Source organism: Apteryx rowi, unplaced genomic scaffold (assembly GCF_003343035.1).
Source record: "Apteryx rowi isolate R43461 unplaced genomic scaffold, aptRow1 scaffold_6, whole genome shotgun sequence".
NCBI classification, from domain to species: domain Eukaryota; kingdom Metazoa; phylum Chordata; class Aves; order Apterygiformes; family Apterygidae; genus Apteryx; species Apteryx rowi.
The window spans coordinates 60682-84539 of NW_020450871.1; the positions used below are offsets into that span (position 1 = coordinate 60682).

General features: G+C 57.5%; 2 protein-coding genes across 2 annotated transcripts in view; one reads left to right on the forward strand and one right to left on the reverse strand.

Moving 5' to 3' along the window:
* Positions 1 to 15042, forward strand: part of CHTF18 (chromosome transmission fidelity factor 18) — a 16185-nt gene extending 1143 nt beyond the window's left edge. The window contains exons 2-23 of the mRNA XM_026082954.1: positions 7 to 25; positions 170 to 403; positions 728 to 869; positions 1958 to 2156; positions 2292 to 2381; positions 2587 to 2639; positions 3352 to 3496; positions 4212 to 4424; positions 5206 to 5303; positions 5399 to 5522; positions 5663 to 5796; positions 6216 to 6309; positions 6386 to 6484; positions 6677 to 6807; positions 7174 to 7336; positions 7631 to 7855; positions 7968 to 8117; positions 8394 to 8524; positions 11727 to 11871; positions 13263 to 13376; positions 14564 to 14621; positions 14752 to 15042. Of these exons, the coding sequence (XP_025938739.1) occupies positions 7 to 25; positions 170 to 403; positions 728 to 869; positions 1958 to 2156; positions 2292 to 2381; positions 2587 to 2639; positions 3352 to 3496; positions 4212 to 4424; positions 5206 to 5303; positions 5399 to 5522; positions 5663 to 5796; positions 6216 to 6309; positions 6386 to 6484; positions 6677 to 6807; positions 7174 to 7336; positions 7631 to 7855; positions 7968 to 8117; positions 8394 to 8524; positions 11727 to 11871; positions 13263 to 13376; positions 14564 to 14621; positions 14752 to 14888 (2898 nt within the window). The 3' untranslated portion in view covers positions 14889 to 15042. The remainder of the gene's footprint in view (positions 1 to 6; positions 26 to 169; positions 404 to 727; positions 870 to 1957; positions 2157 to 2291; positions 2382 to 2586; positions 2640 to 3351; positions 3497 to 4211; positions 4425 to 5205; positions 5304 to 5398; positions 5523 to 5662; positions 5797 to 6215; positions 6310 to 6385; positions 6485 to 6676; positions 6808 to 7173; positions 7337 to 7630; positions 7856 to 7967; positions 8118 to 8393; positions 8525 to 11726; positions 11872 to 13262; positions 13377 to 14563; positions 14622 to 14751) is intronic.
* A 554-nt stretch (positions 15043 to 15596) lies between these two features.
* On the reverse strand, positions 15597 to 16904 carry GNG13 (G protein subunit gamma 13). The gene is made up of 2 exons (XM_026083282.1): positions 16807 to 16904; positions 15597 to 15702 (listed from the first exon to the last, which is right to left on the reverse strand). Exons 1-2 carry the CDS (start codon positions 16902 to 16904, stop codon positions 15597 to 15599), a joined length of 204 nt encoding a protein of 67 aa, XP_025939067.1.
* Between the last annotated feature and the right edge of the window lie 6954 nt (positions 16905 to 23858).

Below are 23858 nucleotides of genomic sequence, written 5' to 3' on the forward strand. Positions count from 1 at the left end.
CTGGAGGTGCTGGCCGAGCTCGAAGGTGGGCGCGCCGTGCCCCGGGCACCGTGCCCTGCCCCGGGGGGCCAGGCCGTGCCCGTCGGGGCCGCCGACGCGAGGGGCCGCGGCGCTGGGGAGGCGGCGCGGCCCTGGCGAGGGCAAAGGCTTCACCTAAAATCTCTTCCAGATCCTCCCTCCCCGCCTGCGGCCCCCAAAATCTCCCAGTTCCGCAGCAGAAAGCAGACGCGGGAGGACGCCGCCGCACCCGGAGGTGCCCCGAGCCCCCGAGCCGTCGGGGAAGGGGCTCGTCGCCCCCAGGCCGCCAACCCCAAGAAGCGGGAGCTGAGCAGCCCCCGACGCCTGGCGGGGGAAGAGGCGTCCCCGGGGGGGCTGCTGCCCCCGCCGCCTTCTGCAGCGCTCAGTAGGTTTTTGCAAAACACACGCGTGGGCCAGCGACTGTGTGCGCCTGCGGTGGGTCCCTCCGCGGTGCCCGGGCCTCTCCGTCCCTCCATCGCTCCCTCCTGCAGGGAAGCAGCTTTCCTTAGCCGGGGGTCTCCTGGTGGGGATGGCCCGCGTTGTCTTGGTGTTGCAGTTCCTCCCTGGCTGAGCCCGGCTCCTTCCCCAGGGCTTTCCGTGCCCATCTCGAGRGTGGGGGCAGACGTGGCCCGGTGATCTTTCACTGTGACTTTCATGTTTTGGTCAACGTTGTTTCTTTTCTTTTTCTCTTCCTTTTTGCCTCTCGCAGCTCCGAAGCCAAAGCGGCAGCGACTGGAAGCTGTCAAGAAGCTGGACTTCGGTGCGGATGATGAGTTGCTTCCTGATTTCCCCCAGGACACTGTCACCCTGCCGCCTTACCCGGCAGCACCCGCTGCCCTGCAAAATGCCAGGTTAGCCATCTTCTCCTGGTTTTGCGTAGAGTTGTGTTAAATTTGGGAACCGTGTTAATGCTACAAACTGCGTTACCACTGGAAACCACAGGTCCGTTGAATCTCCACCTGGGTTAGAAGGGAAAGGGGCTTGGTGGTCGTAGGGTCTTGTTGTGTTTCTGTTCTGGAAGGCCACGTTCGCTCAGGGGAGCGGTGGGGCCAGGGTGAATGCAGCTGGGTCCCCGGGAGTGTGCGTCTGCGCTTGCCCTGGGTACACTGGTGTCTCGCTTCAGGAGCAGTAGTTGTTGTCTGAAGACCCATGTTGGGGAGGAGAGGGGCCTCGGGGTGCTGCAGTCRTGGCTGAAGGACCCGAGGAGCTGGAGCACCAGGGCAGAGCTAGCGRGACATCATCAGCGGGTCCAAGTGTCTCTAGGTCTGGCCTTGCTTAAGGTCTTGTTCCTGCGAGCGTGGCCCTGAGAGATGCCCTGCTCTGTYGCTTGAATTTTGGGGAGGCTCGGAGCTGAGCCTGTAGGTGCGGGAACAGAGCGCCTCGGGGAAGCGCTGCTCGAGCTGTGCTGGCCGGTCGGGCCAAGGAGCCTGCGGGGAGCCGAGAGGGACAGGGGTTGAGCGGTTCCCACTTGGAAGTGTTTTGGGTTTGCTGGAGAAGTGCTCCAGCGTTGTCTTCCAGGTWAGCAGTGGCTGGAGCCAGCCCTGCGTACCCAGAGATGCTTCGATGGGTGATGGTGGATAAGTGAACCGCGTGCAGGCGGTGTGTTTAAGTTAAAGCACGGGGAACGTGTTCATCCAGAATAAAGTAGCGTGTTGTTTCCAGCAGTTTAATCCCCTATGGTTATGGGGGAAATCCTCCTATGGTTAAGCTACAGAGAATTAAGGCTGCTTTATTTCTGAATGCAGATGTCCACATGCGAATTTAGTGTGTTTCCGTTTGTGACCTGTTAACCTCCCACCTTCAGCTGCTTCCTCTTTGTCTCCCCAAGTGGCATTGGGTGGACCAAGGCCCCCAGGGTGCTGCTGCCCAAGTGGCTCCATACTGAATGTCTTCCCTAGGGTGGGGACTGAAGTGCTCTTTCTCTTGCCTCTCTCTAAAGGGGCTTGATGTTCTCAAACTTGGACCACCTGGGAATGAGTGACATGGTTCCTCTGCAAACCACGCCACCCTCCGAGAAGAATCCAAAGCGAGTTCTCAAGCGCCCACCCATCCTGGAGGACTACGTCAACGTGACGTCCACCGAGGGCACCAGAGTCTTTCTGGTTCTGAAGGAAGATTGCTCCAGGACAGGGGTGGAGGTAAGAGGGGTTGGGGGATGAACTTGTTTACATCAGCTGCATCTGTGAGCTCTGGTTCAGGGCTGCATCTTTAATGAAGCGCGAAACGCGTGTCTGCGCCGTGCATCGGTGTGAACACGTGTGTGCCGTTTGCAGCTCCCCGACTCCCTGGGCTGGAACGCGCACCGGCCRCTTTACTTGCTGGGGGTACCTTTCTCCTACCTGAAGGAACAAGTGAACGAGGAGGTATTGCATCTTATTCCTACCTTCAAGACTTTCTCTGCTAGCCCTTGAGTAAACTCCCTGGGACTGCAGAAGCTGCTTCCCCCACCAGGGAGGTTGGGGGAACCCTGCCCCACAGGGAAGTGTTGATTCTCCCGTCCCTGCTCGCTGGCCAGCCGCGGGTTAGCGGAGCATCTCTGAYTTCCCTCTCGCCCTGTTTATGTTCAAGCGTCGAAGGCATGTTCTGGAGGCCTCGCAGCAGCTGAYGGAGATCATAAACAGGTGAGTTGTTTGGCAGTTCCCGTCCTGGCTGCGCTATCGGATGTGGCTCTTGGGAGGGATCCAGGAGTGGAGATTTCCTGCTGAGGTCCCAACCACAAAGCACCTGTGAGCGGAGGAGCCTCTTGGCRCTCAGCACCCTCAGCTTGGGGAGCCAGGGTTTAATTCCCAGCTCTGCCCAGGCTCCCTGTGTGGTTTGGGGCAGGTCACTATAAAACAAAGACAATTTTTTCACCAAGTCTTTGACAGGCGCCTCGTTCATCTGGACTCTGACCTTTGGGAGAGAGTCTGTCTTTTACTTTGGGAGGATGCAAGTGCTAATGCTGCAAGGTCCTTGTCTCGGAGCATCCCCTAAGGACTTCCGTAGTAGAAAGAGTAAATGGAAATACTGATATGCAGCACCGTGGTCGCTCCTCTCTGTCAAGAGCGGCGGCTTTGCAGCTGCATTGCTCTGGGTGCTGAAAGGGTTTGAGCTGGAGGAATGGAAATTGTGAGCATGGGGATAACACTGGATGGCACTGAAGGGACATGGTGCTGAAGGGAGCAAGTAATGGGTCCTAGGATTGAGCTGGGTGGGGGCTCTCTTCTCTTGCTATCACTTGGGAAGATAYGGGTTGGTTTTTGCTGCGCTGTAACCTATGTGGGCTTCAGTGGAAGGGATGGTGCACTGCGGAGCTCTGCTCTGAGCCTTTCCCTTCGCTTGTGGCTCTTGCAGCTGCCTTGAGAGCCAGGCCGGTGATGAGACCCCGAAGCCTAGCGAGGATGCGGAGATGGCAGACGACGAGGAGGAGTCTGCCTTGCATTGCCTCTGGGTGGATAGGTTTACTCCCCGGCGCTACACCGAGTTGCTCAGTGATGATGTGAGGTGCTAGTATAAGCGGGGTTGGGGTGGGTTTACCATTTTTATAACTGTTCTTTAATGCTGCGGGATCTAGGTTTTACGGCAGCGCGTGCTAGCGTGACTTTTGGAAATGCTGGCTGGGGGACACTGCTTGTGTTACACCCCACGTAGGTGGTCGGGGGCAGCTTTTGCTTCGGAGAGCTCACAGCAGTGGTTTTTCAGCTATAGTCTGTGGACCTTCAGACTAAAGGGTCTATAAAAGATAACCAAGACAAACAAGACTATTGGGCAGACTTTAGCCAGCTAACCTATATTGGAAATCGTGTAGGAAATTGGAATTGCAAACTGGTAAAGGCTGAAAACCACTGGACTGAGCTGAGGMATACAAGGGAGAGCAGAGAGCGAGATGGTAGGACTTGTCCTTGGTTCCACCATGGGATGCCGCCTGAACTGGGAAGGGAAGCTGCATTCCCAATTTCTGGCCTTGCCTATCACACAGTGAYACCTTGTGGAAACCCAACCAGCTTCTCGCACGGAGAGGGGGAAAGTGCCAAGTGCTCGAGGTCTGTCTGCCCAGATGTGTTGCCTCCTCCAGGCTGGCATCTGCGCAGCTCGGCTCGTTCTTGTGCGTGCAACGCAGGTTTTTAGGCCACGCAGGAGAGGCCTTTCTCTCTCCTTGGATGGACGCTTCTGAGATTAAATGCTGATTGCTTTSTTTCGCGTCCAACATTCAGTACACAAACCGCTGCCTTCTGAAGTGGCTCAAGCTCTGGGACACRGTGGTGTTCGGCAAGGAGAAACCTGTGAAGAAAGTGAAGCCCAGCACTGAGGCTCATCCTCCGCTCAAACAGCCCAAGGAGCAGCAGAATAAGTGGAAAAGTAAGGCCCAGCTCACAGAGGAGATTCTGGAGGCTGAGCTAGACCAGCACAAGAGACCCAAGTACAAGGTGAGCAGGACAAGATGCAGCTGCGATRGGTCTTTCCTCTCCTGTCCCCCTAATCCCACCACCGTGGTGGGGAGCAGGGTCTTCTCTTTCAGCACAAATCCAGGAGAAGTTGGATTCCTTGTTTCTCCTTTAGCAAATGTGAGGTATTCCTCATTTTCCTTTCTGTTTCAGCTTAAATAGTGTGRTAACGGGGAGGCGAACAGTTTTCAAGAGAATTTTTCCAGCAGAACATAGGCAGATTAAATGGACAGGTTGAGGAAAGATGTACCCTTTTATGGAGAGGTTGGTCTTGACTTTAATTGTTCGGGGCAGACGTGACAYGTCTTTGAGCAAGAAGTTCTGCATCCAGCAAAGAGCAATGATGATGAGATAGTAAAGGGACCAGAGATAACACACCCAGGCCATTTTACCACCTTTAACCTGCGCAATGAAAGGATGTAAAAAAGGGGAAACAGAAATGGTTACTAACAGTGTTGCTTCCCCAGGATATAATGCTGGAAAGGTTTTTGTTCAACCTTGCACTAAAAACTTAAGCGAATCCTCATGTGCATGAGAGWTGCAGCTGCCACTGGGGTGGCTCTGTCCCCTCTGAGAGTTTCAGTTATGATTCCCSTCTTGCAGCTGCTTGTCCCTTTTCCCAGTATGTCCGCAAACATCAGCGCAGCGGCTTGCAGGGGTTGAAGGTGGAGCCGTTTGCAGGCCCCCTTATATCGCAGGCGTGGTGGGTGCCGGATAAATCCCTGCCTCGCTGCGCGCGTGGCTGATGTCACCCTCTCTGCAGGCAGCGCTGCTGTGCGGCCCGCCGGGTCTAGGAAAGACCACGCTGGCCCACGTCATCGCGAAGCACGCGGGGTACAACGCGGTCGAAATGAACGCCAGGTGAGTCTGTGCGGGCTGCCCAGCCCTGCTCCATCCGAAAAGCCGATGGAAACGGCACCATGCGGGAGCAACCCGGAGTGTTTTTTTTGTTGCAGTGATGACCGCAGCCCGGAGGCTTTCAAAACCCGCATTGAAGCTGCCACGCAGATGAAGTCCGTGCTGGGCGCCAACGAGAAGCCCAACTGCCTGATTATCGATGAGATCGACGGCGCACCCGCTGTAAGCTCTTGCCCTCTGGGCTATCACCCCGTGTCCACAGCTCCTTCCCTGGCTGCGACCCTGCTCCGTTTCTGCCAACTGTTTCTTGTCTCTCTAAACAGCAAGCAYGTGTTTCTTCTTGTCTCATAACTTTTCCTAAGGCATCTATCAATGTGCTGCTGAATATCATCAACCGTAAGGAAGTGGAGGCCGAGGCAGCACCCGGCACGGGCCGGAGGAGGAGGAGGGAAGGAGGCCTGCTGCTCAGACCCATCATCTGCATCTGCAACGACCAGTTAGTAATGCTTGTCCAGCCAGGTCAGAAAACGGAGAGAGATGACGAGCTGGAACCAGCCCGTGCTCCTGGGTTAGGTGGTCGCGGTGGTGCTGGTGGGGAGGAGTAGCGTCGCCTTCAGCCTCACAGGAAAGGGCACCCTCCACCGAAGCCTCCCTGCGCTGAGCTGGCTGGTGCCAGACCTCGGATCAGAAACGCTTGCCAAAGAGTAAAAGTGCAATGCACTCAGCTTTTCTTAAACTCATCAAGTTTGGTGTCTGCTGCCGTGACTTTCTGCCAGGTTTCAACGTATGGTGATGTTTGTGCACACAAATGCACAATTTTGTGTAGAGAGCTATTAAATAACACTTCTCTTTTTAATGGCTGGACTTCCTCTTCTGTTGGGGTTGCTCAGAGATCCGTGTGTTTCCCTCTGCCAGGTACGTCCCGTCTCTCAGGCAGCTGCGGCAGCAATCGTTCCTGTTAAACTTCCCGCAGACGGCCCCGTCCCGGCTGGCCCAGCGGCTCTCGGAGGTAYGGCCGGGCCGCGGGCTCTCCCCGGGGTTGCGTCGCGGACGGGAGCGGGTCTGAGGAAGTCCTTCTCTTCCAGATCGCCCTCAGGCAGGGCATGAAGGTGGACACGGGAGCGCTCCTGGCCCTGTGCGAGAAGACGGAGAACGACATCCGCTCGTGCATAAACACCTTGCAGGTATGGCAGAAACGCCTTTGCTTGCAGCGGGAGGGAAGCTCAGTTCCCCTACGAAGTGAGGAAGAATAAGTTGCCTTTGTCTCATGTTTTTCTTAGAGCCGGATAACTATGTCGGCATCCCCCTTTTCCCTTTGCCCATTTCCATCCCAGAGTTTCTCCCTTCACGGAGCCCAACCTCTTCTTGTGTTGCAGTTCCTGCATGGCCGAGGCCAGAAGGAGCTAAGCGTGCAGATGGTGCAGACGATGAAGATAGGCTTGAAGGACCAAAACAAGGGGCTCTTCTCCATTTGGCAAGAGATTTTCCAGCTCCCAAAGGTTCAAAGGTAAACAGGGGAATTTATTAGATCACCAGCATGTGCAGAAGCCTGGGAAACAGTCTGTTTGGTGCACGGTGCTTTGTGGTATCGCATAATCTCCTTGCGGGATGCACAGTGGAGACACCTGAACCATCCCTGGGCAGACGGTCTGTCCTGCAGCAGACAGGGCTTTGTTTAAGCAGATTTGTGTGTTCCAGATTCCCTTTGGTTGCTCTCGTTAGTGCCCGATAATTTGACATCAGTATTGTCTTCAGTCTGGTTTGAAAGGGTCCAGATATTCCTTGCTGGCCCATTTAGCGCCGGCCTGCCCCGTTTTCGCAAGGGCTCGTTGCTCAGCGGGGTCCTGAGCGCCCTCCCGTCTGCTCTCCCCAGGCACAGGATAGGAACGGACCCCGCTTTGCCGAACCAGCTCCTCGGGGGCGACGACGGCCTGCTGCACCTCGGGGCGAAGGCCGCCTTCAACACGGCCTCGCACAGGTTCCACCGCATCCTTCACCTCGCCGTCACCGCGGGGGAGCACGAGAAGCTCGCCCAGGTAAAGCAGCCCGGCCGSGAAAGCCAGGTGCCTCCCCTGCCGCGCTGCGCGGAGCACGCGGATCCCGGGTGTCGCGGCTGGTCGGTGGCTCAGAAAYTCCTCCCTGCAGTGGCCTGCAAGCGTGCAGTGCTCTGATGCTGCTCGTCTTCGCTCCGTGCTAATTCTGGGTGGCGTATCGAGCTGACACACGGTGCTGGAGCTGAATTTTGTGGGATGCTTAAAATCGCAGCTCGGAAGGGCCGGGTTGCTGGCCCGGAGCCGTCGGTGACGCCGCTTCCACGCGGTCCCTTGCAGGGCCTGTACGACAACTTCCTCAACATGAAGCTGAGGGACTCGGGTTTCGGCTCCGTGTGCCTGGCCCTGGAGTGGCTGGGCTTCTCCGACGTGCTCGGCAGGGCTGTGCTGCACGGGCAGAGCTTCCAGCTGATGAGGTACCTGCCCTTCCTGCCCGTGGCTTTCCACCTCCTCTTCGCGGCCTCCAGCATCCCCCGGCTGGCGTATCCCAACAGCCAGCACGAGGCGAGTACCGGGAGGGCCGGAGGGCGCCTGGCTCCGGCCCTGCTGCCGACGGAGGGCGGCCGGCGGCGTCCGCGCTCGCCGCGCGGCGGCTAAAGCGTTTCTCTCGCCCCAGGCCCTGGCCAAGCTGAACCACATGCAGAACCTCATCGTGTCCATGATCTCGGGGATAACGCCCAGCGCCCGGAGCCGTGCCGGGCAGCAGGCTCTCGTCCTGGAGGTGCTCTGTTTGCTCTTGGATATCATCGCCCCGAAGCTCCGACCGGTGAGGCACCCGGCGGGGCTGCGTTTGATGGTGCATTTACCCTTTTGGCCTGCGGAGGGGACTTTCCCAGCTCTGCGAAGTACATGGTGTCCCTAATAGGAAACTAATCTTTTTCTCCCTGGTCTGATCCTCACGGGTATTAACTGTCCTTTCTTGTATCAAGGAAAAATATCTGCTTCAGGTTATTTTTGTATGTAGAAGTTTTTACAGATTAATTGTGCTCTCCCCTTACTTAACCTCTGCGCCGTCCCCTGAAGAGCTCTGCTCTCCTCCCAGGTGAACACGCAGCTGTACAGCCTCAAGGAGAAGCAGCAGCTCGCCGACCTCATCAGCACCATGCTGGCCTACAACCTCACCTACCACCAGGAGCGCACGCCCGAGGGCCAGTACGTCTACAAGCTCGACCCGTAAGTGTGCCCAGAGCCGCGCCGCGCCGTGAAACACCGCTGGTAGAGATCTGTCGCCCTAATGATCTGCGGGCAGCTTGGTGGAAATGGATGGGGGCTACCTCGGACGGGGCTGGACGAAGCGAGGTGTTGACTGAGATGGGACTTGGTGGATGCTTAAGAGGGTAGACAGAAGGTGATTGGGTGGAAAATGGTAAATAAGAGAAATGAAAGCGTTCAGGGAGAAATTGGAGCCTGAAGGCATCAGGGCATTGGCTTGGTTTCCTACAACCAGTGGTTAAAGGTTTCTCTGGAGAGACCTGAGTTGACTCCCAGGAGCCCTGATCCAAGCCAGGGATGTGGCTGTGTCTCTCTGAGCATTCCCGGGTCACGCCATGTCCCTCTTGGACCAGGACATTTCTTTGTTTTCAGAGAAGAAGCTACAGCTAGAGGTTTAGTAGATGATGTGAAAAATGGTCGACCCGATGACCTTTAATGCTAGCCGTCCTGGTCCTTGCTGCAGTCAGGAAGCGTCTCGTCTAGGCAGTCCCCTTTCTGTGCTGCTCTTTCTGATGGAAAACCTGGTTTTAAGAGGCGTTTGTGGTGTTTGAGGTCAGGAGCAGATGGCAAACCAGCCGAAAGAGCAAACGTGCTCATCTCCGCGTTGACGTCAAGGACATCGCCTCCCCGCGTGCGCTCCCGCCCCTCGCTSCCTCCCCCCTTGCTGCTCAGACCTGGTTTTATCCTCTTTAACTTCCACCGGTCTGGCTTTTCTGCGGCTCGCCTGTCTTCTCGTTGCCGCGGCGGGCTCTCTGCCGGCGTCTCCGGGCCATGCCCCTCTCCCGCGCGGCTGCCGTGCCGTTAGCAGGCGGGCGGCCGGGAACAGCTTCTTCTCCGTGACGGGTAAGACGTCGCGAACAAAAAAGCAGAAACCCCAGCAGAGACTTGATCTCTTGCGTCTTTTAGGAACTTTTGAAATGCTCGCCCTAAATTATAACGATGTGACTCTTTCCTATATATATTAAAAATAATAATAGCAAAGCGCTTCTGAGGTTAATGCTACAAAAACGCCCTGCTGTGCCAAATCCCTTACATTCTTCTAAGGGGCTTTAAGAGTTTTTTTCAGTCTAAATACCCATTTTTTTCTCCCTCTCTTTTGGTGACGGTTCTTACCTCCTTCTTTTGCACCGCTGAGTTGCTCCTTCCCAGGAGCACATTCAGATGCCAGCAGCAGCCCCCGCTGCCCGCTGCCACCCTGGGTTTTGCCTCCGCCGCGAGACCCGATGGCTGCTGAGTCCCCTGCTGCTGGCTTGTCCGGTCATGCTGATGCCAAAGGGGGACTGGTTTTGCTTTAATTGGATTAAAGGAAAGGAAATAGTTGCTTTTGGCTCCTGCTGGAGATGCCAAGAGCTGGCAGAGAAGGGACCGCAGGTGCCGGAGGCTTTGCCGGGGGGAGGAGGCAGCGTGCACTTCGACTTGGTCAGCAAAGGCCGCGTTGCCCAGGCAGATTCGCGTCTCGCCACCAAAAAGCAGGAGTGAAGGAAAGCCTAGGGCTCGGCCACACGTGCCCTCTTTGCAAAGCAAAGCCTCTTTCTAAGGACTTTTGCCCTAAACGTCTCGCAGCGGGTTAAGTGTTGAGGATGTATCCGAAACGTGACGCTGGTGTCAGTTAGCGAAGGGGCAGGTTCTTGCAGGGTTGTGACCGATGTCCCCGTTCCCACGCGCCCAGAGCAGCTCAGGTGTCATCCCTGCYGCTCCGGAGGCCGAGGTGATTCCCGACCGCTTCGCAGCTCCCCTCCGGCTGCCGGCCTCGGCCCCGTCGTGCTGGGCCGAGCTCCTGGGTGCTGCGTCAGGGTGAGACACACCAGGCTGGCTCTATAGGTCTTATTCCTGGATCTGTATATCCATAGCGTGTCATCGCTAAACTCCAGCCTTCTTCGTGCTTTAAGCATATGCGGAGCTGGAACCGCTTCCAGGGTTTGAGGAAACATTGCAGCAAAGTAACACAGACCTGGCCCATAGCTTGGAGCAATGCTAATGTCTTCCTGGTGCAAAAAAGTTAATTAAAAAAAATTAGCCTCTGTTAAATCAAACAGCTGTATCTAATTACAGTGAAGCGTTTTATTTTTTCATGGAAACGCCTAAGGGACCCGCCGAAGTTGTAGCGAGACATCCAGCCATCCCCACGTTGGGCTGCTAGTCYGAGAGCTGCAGAGCACGGAAACCGCGGGGCGCTGGGAGCAGCGCGCTGCCTCTTCCCGCGGACTGCAGCGCTCGAAGCAAGAGCGATGTTTTCAAAGCAGAGCTGGGCTTTGGAAGAGTTTGCTTCTCCYGCAGCGGCAGGTTTCAGTGCCTACCTTGTTGCTTTCCTGCTCTTCTTTAACGGCAGCTCAGTGACCRTGTGAGGAAAAACGGGAAGAGGAATGGCTTTTTAAATAGCAGATTTGACAGCTAGTTTCTAAATGACTGCAAGTCCGTCTGACAGGTGCATTTGTTCCCTTTGTTTTAATGGAAATAATATCAAATGCAGATAAGGTATGAAATATTTATAACTGTCAGATGAACCGAATCAGCTGGTTTCTAAGAAGTGCTCGAGCTGTGTTTGCTCCAGCTGTCCTGAAAAAGGCTTAACTCCAGATCAGGTGCGCCAGCCCCATAAGGATAAAAGCACTCTGATTTAGCCAAAATGACTGTTCACAGCTACGTCTCAAAAAAGTGAACGCTGGAGTTGGTCATAATCTTTTTCTCTCCTTTTTCCCCGTGGTGCCGCAAAGGATGCTGTAGCAGGAGGTGAGGCCGTTTTTAAGGATGCTGAACTGGACAGTGGTGCAATGGCTTGGGAAGAAAAAGGAGGCAGCGAAACGCTGTCGTGGGCCGGACCTGGTGCCGGGAGCTCAGTCCCTGCGCAGCTCCGCGGCTGCCTTCCCTCCCGCGCGCTGGCGCTCCGGGTCTCGTCCCTGTGCTTGCAGCACTTTTTGCTGGGTCGCTCCTAAAAACCGTGGTCGTGCCCGCGGACCTCGGAGGGGTAGAGGTGGGGAATGCGAGGCTTCGCGGCGGGGAGGCACGGCGCGGGGCCGCGTCCTGCTGCCGGGGTTGCGATGCAGCGAGTGCCTGAGCGGCGAGTCTGTCCGACTGACCGCTTCCTAAAATTGTCAATATTGATTTCTTGTCTGTTGTTTGTTTGTTTTCTTCYCCCTCCTCGCGTGCCGTCCCGTTAACGAAGGAACGTGGAAGACGTCTGCAGGTTCCCCGACCTCCCGGCTCGCAGGCAGCTCACCTACCAAGCCAAGCAGCTCATAGCCCGGGAAATCGAGCTGGAAAAGATGAGGAGGACGGAGGCTTTGCTCCAGGCGCGAGACGTCRGCGAGGTGGGCACGGGGCCAGGGCTCGCCCGCAGGCGTCCCGGGGTTTCGGCACCCGGTGTGGGGGGTTCGTCACCTGGGGTGTTGGTGAACAACCGGGGACACGGCCCTGGGACCGTGCTGGGGCCGTGGTCTTTCTAAAGCAACCTGTGGCTGTCAGCAACGCACGCGGAGGTGCCGTTGAAAAGCCGCACGGTGCTGCCCGCAGCTGGGAAAGGACCTGCTGGGACGTCTCAGCTGAGCCCGGCTTGTGCCACAGGTCTGGGGTTACAAAACGCCGCTGCCCCCCGTCCCATCCCGTCCCAGCCCTGGCTGATAGCAGCCGCCCCCCTGCCCGCTGATGGCAGCAAAGGAGAGGAAAAGCACCGGCCGGCGCCTTCCCTCCAACGCGCCCTGCGGGCTGGCGGCTTTCGTTCTGCAAACGAAAATCCGGGATTAAAATCCACCCCCCCAATCCCGGGAGCCCGCGTGCTTGCACATCTGTCTCTGCCTTACGGTGTGCGCAACGGAGTTGGTCAGCTTTGCATGCGAAGGGCTCATCTCCGCRCGCGAATCCTGCAAATAAGCGCTCCCCGCCGGCTGGAGCGGCAGCGGGCAGAGGCAGGGCGGGCGCYGCGGGGCCGGAGGGGCGAGCTGAGCCCCGGGACAGGGGTTAGGTGCCGGCAAGGCTTTTGGCACCGCTGGGAGCACGGAGGAAGAGGAGCGAACCCCGAAGGCACTTAAGGCTTGTGGCACTCGGCCCCCTTTTTAGCTGCTTCCCTCCCCAGCGGCGTCTGTGTCYGTCCTTCCCCCCCTGCAGCCCTCGGCAGGGACCCTCCGCCCGGAGCCGATGGGGAGGCTCGGAAGTGGCTTCGCTGCAGCTGGTGTGATTTTAATGACTTGCCGGCGAGCCCCGCCGTGGTGCGGCGGGAGCTCATTAATCCGCCGGCGTCCCTCCTGCGGCAGAGCGTGTTTCTCGGGGAGCGCGCGTGCGGCAGAGAGACGGTGCAAAAACCTCCCCGCAGGATTCTTGTTTACGCAGTGCCGACCTCGAAGTGCAAGGCAAAGGGGCGGAAAGCGCGAGCTCRAAGCGCTGCCTTGGCCTGATCCAGAGTTACTGCCGGCAGACAGAAAATACTGAAAAATACTCGCCAGGTCACTGGTATATTGGAAACCGAATCGATGGCGACAGATGCCGGGGGGGATACGGCAGCAGAAATGTGGCAACATGGCGCCTTGCCCGCTCGCCTGGGCGGCAGAGAGGGGCCGAGGGGTGACAAACTCTATGAAAATAAAAAGAAAGAGGCTCTCAGCGGAGGCATCTTGGCTTGGGCACTGCCCCATCTCCMGGAGATGCAGGGAAAAGGGGCAATCGCGGCGGCAGGGCGCCTCGCTCAAGCCCATCTCTCTCCCTCCAGGAGCCCAGCACGGGGGCGAAGGCGGACGCGAAGCTCGGAGCCCCCCAGGCCGCTCTCCGCAACCACGAGCAGCGCCTGGAGCACATCATGCGGAAAGCCGCCGCGGGCGAGAAGGTGAGGCAGCCGCCGGGGCCGCCCTGACCGCTGGGCCTGAGAGCTCGGAGCAATGCCGACGTCTCGTCTCGGCGGCCTCCCAAAACGAAATGAGGTTTAACCCCCCAGGTTTCGCTGCCGTTGAGCGCAGAGCGGCTTCCGCGGCTTTTACCTAATTTCTTAGCAGTTCGCAGCACGAAGGTTAATACTTTACGCTTGATCTCTCGGCCTTGCCGCAAAGCCCGGACCCTTCGCGGCTGGTGCCCGCCCTCGCTCCCTCCCTCCGTTTCTTTGCTGCAGCCTCTTCCGATAGAATCCGGTGGGATAAAACAGCCGAGAATCCGGCCCCGAGGGTGCAATTACCGTCAGCGAGGTCGCGGTGGCCTTCGCCCCGGCGTCGGTCCCCGGCGAGAGCTGCCGTGTTTACGGAGGAGCAGCTGTAACCAGGAAACCTCCCGGCCGTCGCCCTCGCCGGCGCTGGGGGATTTAGCGCGGGCGGCGGGGGAGCCGCGGGCGGCCGCAAGGCACCGAGGCCGGGCTCCGTGTTTCCACCCTTTCCTCCTCCTGGCGCGGGCGAACGGATTCGATAGCGTTTCCCCTAAATGCATCGCCGCTTTGAGAGTGCTGCCACGTTCCCGGCCCGGGGCCGCCGTGTCCTGCCGGGAAGATGAGCGCTGTAGCCTCAAGGACGTGGGATAAACCCCAAAACCACGTTTAAAACCAAGCCTGAGATCAGAGGGGCTCGTTCAGTGCTGGGGCTCTCGCAGCGCAGCCGGGCTGCTGGTTTCAGCATCTCCCTTCTCACGCTCTGTCCTTTCCCCCCGGGATTTTGAATGTTGTTTGCATGTGACCAAGGCCGCTCGCCCTTTTTGCAGCGATTTGCATTCGCTTCGCGGCCGGGTTCCTCTTCCCGCGAAGGCCGTTTGCTCGCGCGGGTGAGCGGGGGGACGCGGCGGGTGCAGCCCGGCGAGCGGGGAGGGGAAGAAGCATCCCGAGCCGTCGCTGCGAGCCGCCTTTGGACGGGAGCTGGCGCTGCCTCGGCTTCTGATTGCAGGGAGCGGAGCGGTGCCGCCTGGGGCAGCGGGCGTCTGGCGTCGCACGGAGCTGGCAGCGACGCTTTTCGTTTGCTTCTGACCGTCCCCGAATCCGTGCTCTAAACCCGGGCAGCGACGACGCTGCGTTAACCTTCTCCTTTTGCTTTTTCGCAGCCTGAGACCGACTTCTTTGGGCGCCCGCTCGTCGGGAAGGCGGCAGCCCCGGCCCCGGGTAGGTGCGCGGGGAGCGCGGGGCCGGCGCTGCCGGGAGCCGGCTGTGCCCGGGGTTTGCAACTTAATTAAAACTAGAGTTTTTGCAAATTTTGGTCACTCATGCTTCGCCCCCCTTCCCCGCCGCGCAGCCTCCCAGCCCGCCGACCAGGACTCCGTGGAGAAGCAGATGGGGAAGGCCGTGGGGAGGAGCGACGTCTGGTTCCGATTTAACGAAGGCGTTTCCAACGCGGTCAGGAGGAATATCTACATTAAGGACTTGCTCTAGCGCGAAAGAAGGGAAAGCGAAGGAACAATACGTGCAGAACGGAAAGAAGAAGCTGACGTGCAGCTTTCCAGGAACGGATGTGGTGTGTGAGGATGGTCCTGATCTTTTTTTTTTTTTTCTTTTGTACTCAGCTGTTTTGTAAAAATAAATAATTGACAAAATAGAAAAATAAAAATAAATAAAACATGAAGTATTGCTCTGTTTATTTCATTTATAAACCTTCAGTTTTCATATTTTGCCTGTTTTGCTGCAAAATTGTATATTCTACAATATGCAAAAGAATACCTAAAATTACTGAAAATGGTTTATAAAAGTTTTCTTCCTTTACAAGTTCAAGCAAGCCGTCACGTTTACAGAAGTATTGGCATAGGCAGGTGGAAGTCTGTACTTGGAAACTACAGGCTAAGCCAAGCGAAACCTTTGCCTGCTTGGAGTTACGTCTTCCAGGTCCCGGCTGCAATGCAAACCCGTGTTTCCCCGAAATGCAGCTCTCAACCACCTTTGCCCAGCCCGGGTGTGCTTTCTTTACCCGCTGTAAAAAAGAAACACTTCTACTAATAAAAATAACAAGACAAGCTGCGGGTAGGGTTTTTGTTCAGTTGGTCGTATTAGGAAACTAGCTAAAAAAAATGTACATTCAGTGTTAACGCGAGAGTGACTATGTCAGTAGGAGCCGTGCTGCCGGCTGGCGAGGTCGATGCGGAGCCGTCAGAGCAAGGTGCATTTCCCCTTCTCCACCCACGGGTTGTTTTTCATCAGGTCTGGGTTCAGGAACGGGTCCTGGGGGATGCCGTCCTCTATCCACTTAACGAACCTGCGGAGAGGAGGGGAGCGGGAGGCGGTTAAATAGCCCTGGCCTTTCTCCTTGCCTCTGGGGCCAGCGCGAATAAACCCTTTCCTTAATGGACACGTTTTGCACCAAAGTGGCAATATTCTGCCAAGCACTTCATAGCATTTGCAAATGCTTAACGCCCTGGGGTGGGACGCTGCGCGCGGCACCCGAAGCAGCGGAAATGCAACGTTTTCTGTGCAGCGGCAGAACATGGGGAGCTGCAAGGCCAAAGTGAATCCTGCACCAGTGAGCAGCATCGCCCGGGTTGTATCCTGCTCTGGTCTGCAGCAATGCCAGGGTTATATCCTGCACTGCTGTGCAGCACCACCCGGGTTGTATCCTGCTCTGGTTTCTAGCAATGCCAGGGTTATATCCTGCACTGGTGTACAGCACCACCCGGGCTGTATCCCGTTCTGGTTTGCAGCACAGTCGAGCTGTACCGGTGAGCAGGTACATGCCCGGGTGCGGGCCACCAGCTTCCTCCTGCAATGCTTTGTCTGTCTCCCATTTTTCTTTCTTTCCTGCACGTGCTGACTAATCTCGTCTTCCCCCCCCTCCTGCCGGGGCTCCTCCGCTCCGGCTGGAAGGGAAGGCTGGGCAGAAGCAAGCCTCGCCGGCACCAGCAGCGCCAGCGGCGCGGTGCAGCGCTGCGGCTGCCGAGTGCCAGATGGGACCGGCTATAAAAAGCCTTTCGTCCCCAGCACCCGTGGCTGCCGGCATGGGGACGGCCACGTGCCTGCCTCGCTGTTGTGTTTTAGAAGTTTTATTTGCCGAAGTTGCTCTTTTCCCTGCCTCCCCGTTAGAAGGAGGCAGCTTGCAAGGAAAGCCCTGGGGGCTGATTCGGCTGGTGGGACTGGTCCAAAATGCTTTATGAGCAGCGAGGTATAAAAGACGGAGGAGAAATGCCTCTGCTTTGCTTTGCTTTGCAGTTTTAAGCCTTGCGGGCTTTGCATGGGGGGTCCGTACGGTCTCACCGACACTTCAGGGGTCTGAGCTGGAACTTTGCTCTCCCCAACAGGGAGCAGCTACAGCAACACCTGGGTGGTTTTTACCGCCGCCCGGCCGCGCCGAGACCCGCGCACTCACTCCGGGATGGTCTTGGATGACATCTCCCGCTTGTACGCCAGCTGGTACTTCAGGCTGTCGATCTCCTTCTTCCACTGCGGGGCTTCCCACTCATCCATGGCAGACATGGTCAACCGAGGCGCTTCTTAGCAAGGAAACGGCCGGGGCTGAAAGCAGGGAAATGGGAGCTGTTTCACACGGCTTTGCCGCTTCTTGCTGCTGCCCTGCTCTGTGCCGCGGCAGCCCCCCCGCCCCGGTGCCGCCGGCGATGGCTTTCCCAAGGGAGCCCCTTACCCCAGGGCACGGGCACATAAACCGAGGGTGGGACCCTCCTCTTCCTCTGCCCCGTCCCGCCGGCTCCAGCAGGAGAGAGTGCCGCTCGCCGGCCTCCCCGACGGCTCAGGCCAACAACCAGGCAGACACGGCGCGGACGCCCCAGCCAGGGCACGACGCTCCCCCCATCCCCGCTCCACTCCACCTAATCTTCGGCTCTAACAGGGGCTGGAGGCTGCAGCCACGGCAGAGCTGTCGGAGCATCCTGAGCCCCCGCGCGAGCCCCAGCTCAGGCTTTGCAAGGGGGCGAAGCTGAACTGCACCCGGGAGCCCGAGCCGGGGGGGGGACGGAGGCGGCTCGCGCCCCACCACTGCGCAGCCCTGCCGGCCCCCTGCCACCCCGCAGCCCTTCGCGCCTCCCACTGCAAAAAATAAAAGTATCATCGAGCAGCTTCCCGAGGGGAGAAGGGGGGGGGGGGGGGGGAAGCCGGGGTCCCGTCCAGGCAGGTGCTGCGCAGCACGTGCAAACCCAGCACCGGCTTTTGGCGCAGAGGCGGCTGGTGGTGGCAATCCTGCCCCATGCCCAGCGTGCCCTTACCTTAGGCACGGAGCTGCCACGCTCCCGCTTCAGTTCTCAGTCGCGGCCCTGGCGGAGCAGCCGATCGCGCCACGAGCTTTCGGGGCTCTTTTTCGCTGCAGCAGACAAATGCAACGCAGGCCCTTACCCCGCGCTGCCGAGCCACCCCGCGGACGGCGGCGAGGGCCAAGGGCCGTGCCGGCGGCGCCAGGAGCGCTCGCATGCAAATAGCTCACCTGGAGAAGCAGGTGACATTTGCCTGCAATTTGGGTTTTGGTATTGGGCGAGGTAGAGTGGCAGCAAATAACACACCGGATACCGTAAATGACAGTGTTTGGTTGGGGGGGGGGGGGGTCTGTCGCTCTCCCGCCTGGCCGGAGCGTGGGCGCCTGGCGGCCCCGATGGGATTCGGCAAAGCTCCCCGCGCTGCCGCACAGCCCTGGCCCGGACAAGGTGCATTTGGACGGGCGCCTCCGGTTTGGGGCTGGCRATGGGAACCTGCCGCAGCCCCCAAGGGCAGGGGTTGGGGCCGGGGTGGGATTTCACCGCCTGGCCCTGCTCCCGACCCGCCGCAGTGCTGGCTGGGGATCACCACGAGGCAGCACCGTGACGCGGTGAAGACAGCGCGGGGGCCACCACCCGCACCCAGGTAACACCACGCACCCCGTGCGGTGGTAACCAACCGACGGTGGGGACGCGCTTGCCTCCAGCGGGGAAACTGAGGCACGGCTCACCGATGGGGTGGGAGCCAGGAACAGCAGTCGCACCCGGCTCCTTGAGCGACCGCTGCGGGAATCGCAGAAGGGTCCAGGAGGGAAGGGACCTCCGCAGCTCATCTAGCCCAACCCGCTGCTCAGGCAGGGCCACTTTTGAATATCTCCAAGGAAGGAGCCTCTGGGCACCCCCGGAGCCGCGGGACCTGGCCGGGCCGGGGGTCTCCCGAGCTCCGCTGCCCGGCGGCCCCGCGCTGCACCGGAGCCGAGGAGCCGCCGCGGCGCGATGCTCCGCAGGGAGCAGCGAGGGACCGCGCGAGCCGTCACCTACCGGGGCCGCGCGTCCTCGCTCCGCACCGCGCACCGCACCGCACCGTGCACCGCACCGCACCGCGCACCGCACCGCTCCGCTCCGCTCCGCACCGCTCCGCACCGCTCCGCCGCCGCCGCGCGTCTCGCCGCCGTTCACGTGAGCGGGCGGGACGGGGCGGGCGCGGCTCCTCCCGCGGGTCCCCTCGCCCTGAGCCCTTCCCCCCCCCCCGGCCCGTTCTGGCAGGCAGCGGCTTCCCGCGCGGCACGTGGCGCCCCTCGTTCAAAGCAATAATGATCTGTTTATTATTTATTTTATTTTTTTAAAGCCAGCCGCGCGGGCGGAGCAGCCGGCGCCCCGGCCGTTTGGCAGCGGCGAAGCGGCGGGGACGGCGGACGGGGAGAGGAGCGACTGATTAAAAGAAATAATAATTAGTGTAAGTAAGTGTGTGTGTGTGTGGGGGGGGGGATTATGTATTAAGAAGGGAGGAACTCTAAAAATTGTTACCCGATAAAATCAACATCATTAATGCAAAAGGAAAACAAAACAAAACAAAACAAAAAAACAACCAACCTGCATTAGCCAACCAATTAAAACAAACCCCTTAGATATAGATACTACCCTTACATAATTATCTACCCTTAAGATAATTATCTACCCATAGATAATTATCTACCCATAGATAATTATGGTGATAATCACTTTCTTGCTTTGAAAAAAAAAAAATTAAAAACAAAACTTTCACTTTTACCGTCGGGTGCAGCTTATCTGAGGGCATCTGGCGAAGGCTTCACAGCCAAACCCACCCGCCAGCTGCGGACACCAGCCGCCCCGGCAACCCGCTGCCGGCCGGGCCGGGCGGTGCCCGGTACGGAAACGCGTTAGACCCCGCAGCCGCCACCGTGCTTATTAATCACAGTCGCCGCCGTATTGTATTCAAGGCACATCTCTTCTGATGGTTTTGTTTTTCAAACTGTAACCATTCAGGACGATATTATTTCATACGACAGGCTTTGTCATACCCTGAATTTATGAAGGATTGACTTTTTTATAAATACATACACACATATATGTGTGTGCGTATACATATGTATGCAGCTATATCTGTATGTGTGCATATGTTTGCATAAAAGTATACCTCTATATATGTCTATATGTAAAATACACGTCTCTCTCTTCTCTCGCTACACACATATATAGATATGCGTGTGTGTGTGTGTGTGTGTGTGTGTGTGTGTATAAAATATACATCTCTCTCGCTCTCTCTCCACATATATAGGGTGTGTGTGCGTGTGTGTGTATATGTATGTATACACAGCGAAAACGAGAGCAGCACCTTCTTTGCAGCCTCCACACAAGACTCTTCTACTTTCACACCACCGAATGGGTCTGACATCGCCAAACTGCGGGTTTTCCCCATTTATTGGAAGCTTATTTTGCCCACGTGGGAGCAAATTCCCCGTGCTGCCCTGAGCGCGCAGCAAAGTGGAGGGAAGCCTGCACCACAGCTCGGCTGCTTCTTCCAGCAGACCGCAAAAACACGGAGCCCGGCAACGAGCGGATCCTCACCACGGTGCCCTTTGCTGCTGCCCTGCTGCTCGGCTCCTGCCTGGCTTCTCCGGGTGCCCACCCCGAAAAGTCGATAGCAGTAACGGCGTCCCCATGGCGTTTAATGGGCTCACTGCTCGGAGAGGCAGCCCCGTGCTGCAGGCAGCCTGGCTGGCAGCCCAGCCCTCCGTGGAGCTGCTTGGGGAAGGCAGGGCAGGACGCCGAGCCTGCTGCGGCTGCAGCACAGTATTTTCACCTACAGCAGACCAAAACTATATATATAATATATAGTTTTTATATATAGTGTATATATAATTGGAATGCCAGTGCCGGGCTTGCCTGTGCCATTCTGCTGCAGGAAAGCTCCCGCACAGCAGCCTGCTGCTCAGGCGCCGCTTCCCTGGGCACCGGCTGCGGTTTCCGAGTGGCAGCAGCTGCCCGGTAAAGAAAGAGGTCAGCGCTGCTGAACCGCAGATTATCTGGCTGTTGACATCAGTCGTAATCATCTCCCAGCGCTGGCTCCAGACAATTATAGGAAAAGCTTGGGTTTAACGATAAAATGCCATGGAACACAGGTTATTGGATATCCGCGGATTTTGCCCCAATCTGACCACAGCGCCAGTGCAGCAGGGCTGGGGACACCTGCGGTGGAGCGGGGACGGCAGCAGGCAGGCATGGGGTTCTCAACGGCACCCCTTCCCGGGACAGCGCCCGCCCTCACCCAGGGAAGGGGGAGCAGATCCTGCGCCAACCCCTGTGGCTGCATCCGTGGCACGCGGCACCTCCTGCATCCTGGCTGGGCTCCGCATCCCGGGCTGGAGATGGCAGCTACGGCGCGATACTCCCAAACCACCCCCTCCGGGCCCCGCTCCCCGGCCACAGCCCGGACCCCTGGCGCAGGGAAGGGGGGATGGATCCCCCTGGGACGGGCGGTTGCACTTTTCGAGACCCGCGAAGGGCAGCTCAGGTTTTCGCGACGCAAGCGGAGCGCCGTTCCCCCAGTGCACCGCAGCCGAGACGGCGCCTGCCTTACGGCCCGAGGATGGGCTCGCGTCGCCCGCCGGCACCGAAGCGACGTGTGCCGAACCACCCCCCCCCCACCCCCCCCCCGGGGCCAGGCGCCCCCAGGCCGGTCGCTCCGGGCCCCGCGCAGCAGATTGCCGGGCTCGCATTATCCGCACTGATGGGCTTTATAGATTAAAGAATTATGAACTCCTGCGGTTTTGCAATATTAATGGTTGTAGCCATCTGTTAATCTGGCAGCCAGCAACAAGCTGGTTTTTACTTTGCTTAGTCCAGTTATTAAAAGCGGGTATTTTTGTTTCGGCTGGCGGGAAGCTGCTCCAGCGGGTCCCCAGGCGACCGTGCGATGACTTGCACGCAGATCGGCGCCGCTGCCCTGCTCTTATCTATGGGCAGCGGCACAGGCAGCCCGAAAGCAGCGGGAGCAGCGGCTACCCCGAGCGTGGAGCAGGCCCCCGGTGCCAGGCGCTGCACGGACGCCCCGCTACGGCACACGCCTGGAAGAGCTCAGAGCGTAGCAGAAGAAAAGGAGAAAATAAATGCCGTGAACTCCTCACTGCATGTAGGAGGCCGGAGTCATCTCAGAGGCAGAAAGGTGTTTAGCAGCTTTGCTCTCTCGCACGTTAGGAGAAAGCAGAAGCGTGAGCTGGCTCAGAGACCTGGGCAAGGAGATCCTAGGTCAGCACCAGGCTGCTTTGCAGAGGTGCTTTGCTGTGGCGACACGCTACACCACCGCGGGATTCATAAAAGTGATTTTAATCCAGACTAGCTCCCGCCTGGTTTTTTGGCTTCTCGTAGCTGTCTCTGTAAGCTCACCGGGGCTGGGGCTGCCGAAACCCGGAGCCGCAGACTGCCCCCGCCCTCCCCCTGCCCCGAGAGCAGGTAGCAGCAGCGGAGGGAAGCGGTTCAGCTCCCAAGGGAAGGGGCTGCGGGAACGCCGGCGATGATACCCTCCCAGCGGAGGCACTGCCCACCGCAGGCATCGGGATCGGCAGCCCCCATCCACGGAGCAAGGCCGGCTCCGTCGGGCAGAGCTAATTATGGCTCTCTTTGGAAGGGTATTTTAGATAACGTGGTTCTCTGGTGCACACACTGAAGGGATAAATTCATTTAGCAGGTTAATTAGTGTCCTTGGTAGAAATCAGCGATTCTCCCAGCCCACTCAGCTGAGAAAACGGTTGGAAGTACAAATATAGAGCACGTGGACTGCAGGAAGAGCCAGAGAGTTTGGGGATGGTCCCGGGCACTGACTGCTCTAGCATCACTTTGCCCATGAACTCAACCCTTGAAAACGTTATCGTACGAATGGAGAGTTTCTGTGCTCGCTTCATGCCGCCAGCGTTCGGATTTCCTTCATAGGTTCTAAAAATCTCAGTCTTGTTAAAACTGCTTTGGGATGTGCGGTAGCATTGCCACTTGAGAAGAACTGAAAGCCAGCCCTAGACAGCTTTTTTAAATCTTAAAGCAGACTCCCACATCTGTCCTGTAAGAGGCATGAGTTCCTTAGCTACGCATTTCAGAAACCCCATCCATAACAGCTCAAATGAGGTCTGATAACCGCCATCCAACCAAGCCCACAGACACACGTTCAACCACAAGCTCAACGATGGCATTTCCATTCCAAATTTTAAGCAGATCTATCAACTCCATTATTCAAAATTTGATTTTCAGTTAAATATTTACTTGCAACTGTTTTTTTTGTTGTTTGGCAGTATCAGCTGTCTGGACATTTGCAAGAACAGCAGAGTCAAGTTTGCTAAAATACAATATTTGGAACAGACAGCTGTAGATACATATTTTCAACTCCAAACTAGGCATTTTAATTTTTAAGTAAGCCTTGTTCATCTCAGTTACACTTGGAGCAAAGCTGAGATCAATCTGCCTTTGGGGTTATAGCAGTTCCAGTCTCAGGATACTGGGAGGATGTTTTCTACTTTGGTTGATTGGGCATGGCCTTGGACAGACAGGTATAGGTACACAAAAATAAAAAAAAAAAAGTGCTAAACTTCAGAGAAAGCCAGTTTCTCATACATGTCAGATTATATTATCTATAGCATAAACCTCACTATAAGACTTTGCTCTTTGCTGCTATAATTCATTAAAATTCACAAGTAGATAAATAATGAATAGGCATCCCATTTGCTTACTGAAATGCAAGCATTTCCTAGCCTTCCCCTTCGACAGGGAATTCGGGCCCAAGGTGGTAACAACACACCCTTCCCTCACCAGCGCCTTCTCCTGTCTGCACCTGGTCCTGCACCAGCCGCGGGGCCCGGCAGAGCGACCCTGAGGAGCCCGCACAGCTCCCGCGTTTGATCTGATGTTAAGGCTGCCTCTGTACCTAACAGTGGACCCATTTTTTGGTGCAGAGCGATTTGGTTTTGCTGTTGTCCTTTTCTGCCCCAGCTGTAACCCCCCTACGGGCAGTATGAGGGGGGACACTCAAACTGGTGGTGCGGGAGAGTCCCGCGCTGGAGCCTTGAGCCCCGCTGGCGCCCGGGAGCTTTAGCTGAGGGCAAAGGGAGGAACGCAGTCACAGCGCACGAGGCCCACCACGGAGCCTAGCGTGTGCGTTAGAAAAAGTGAAGGGAGAAAGATCATATTATCAGGAACATGCAAGAAACATCTG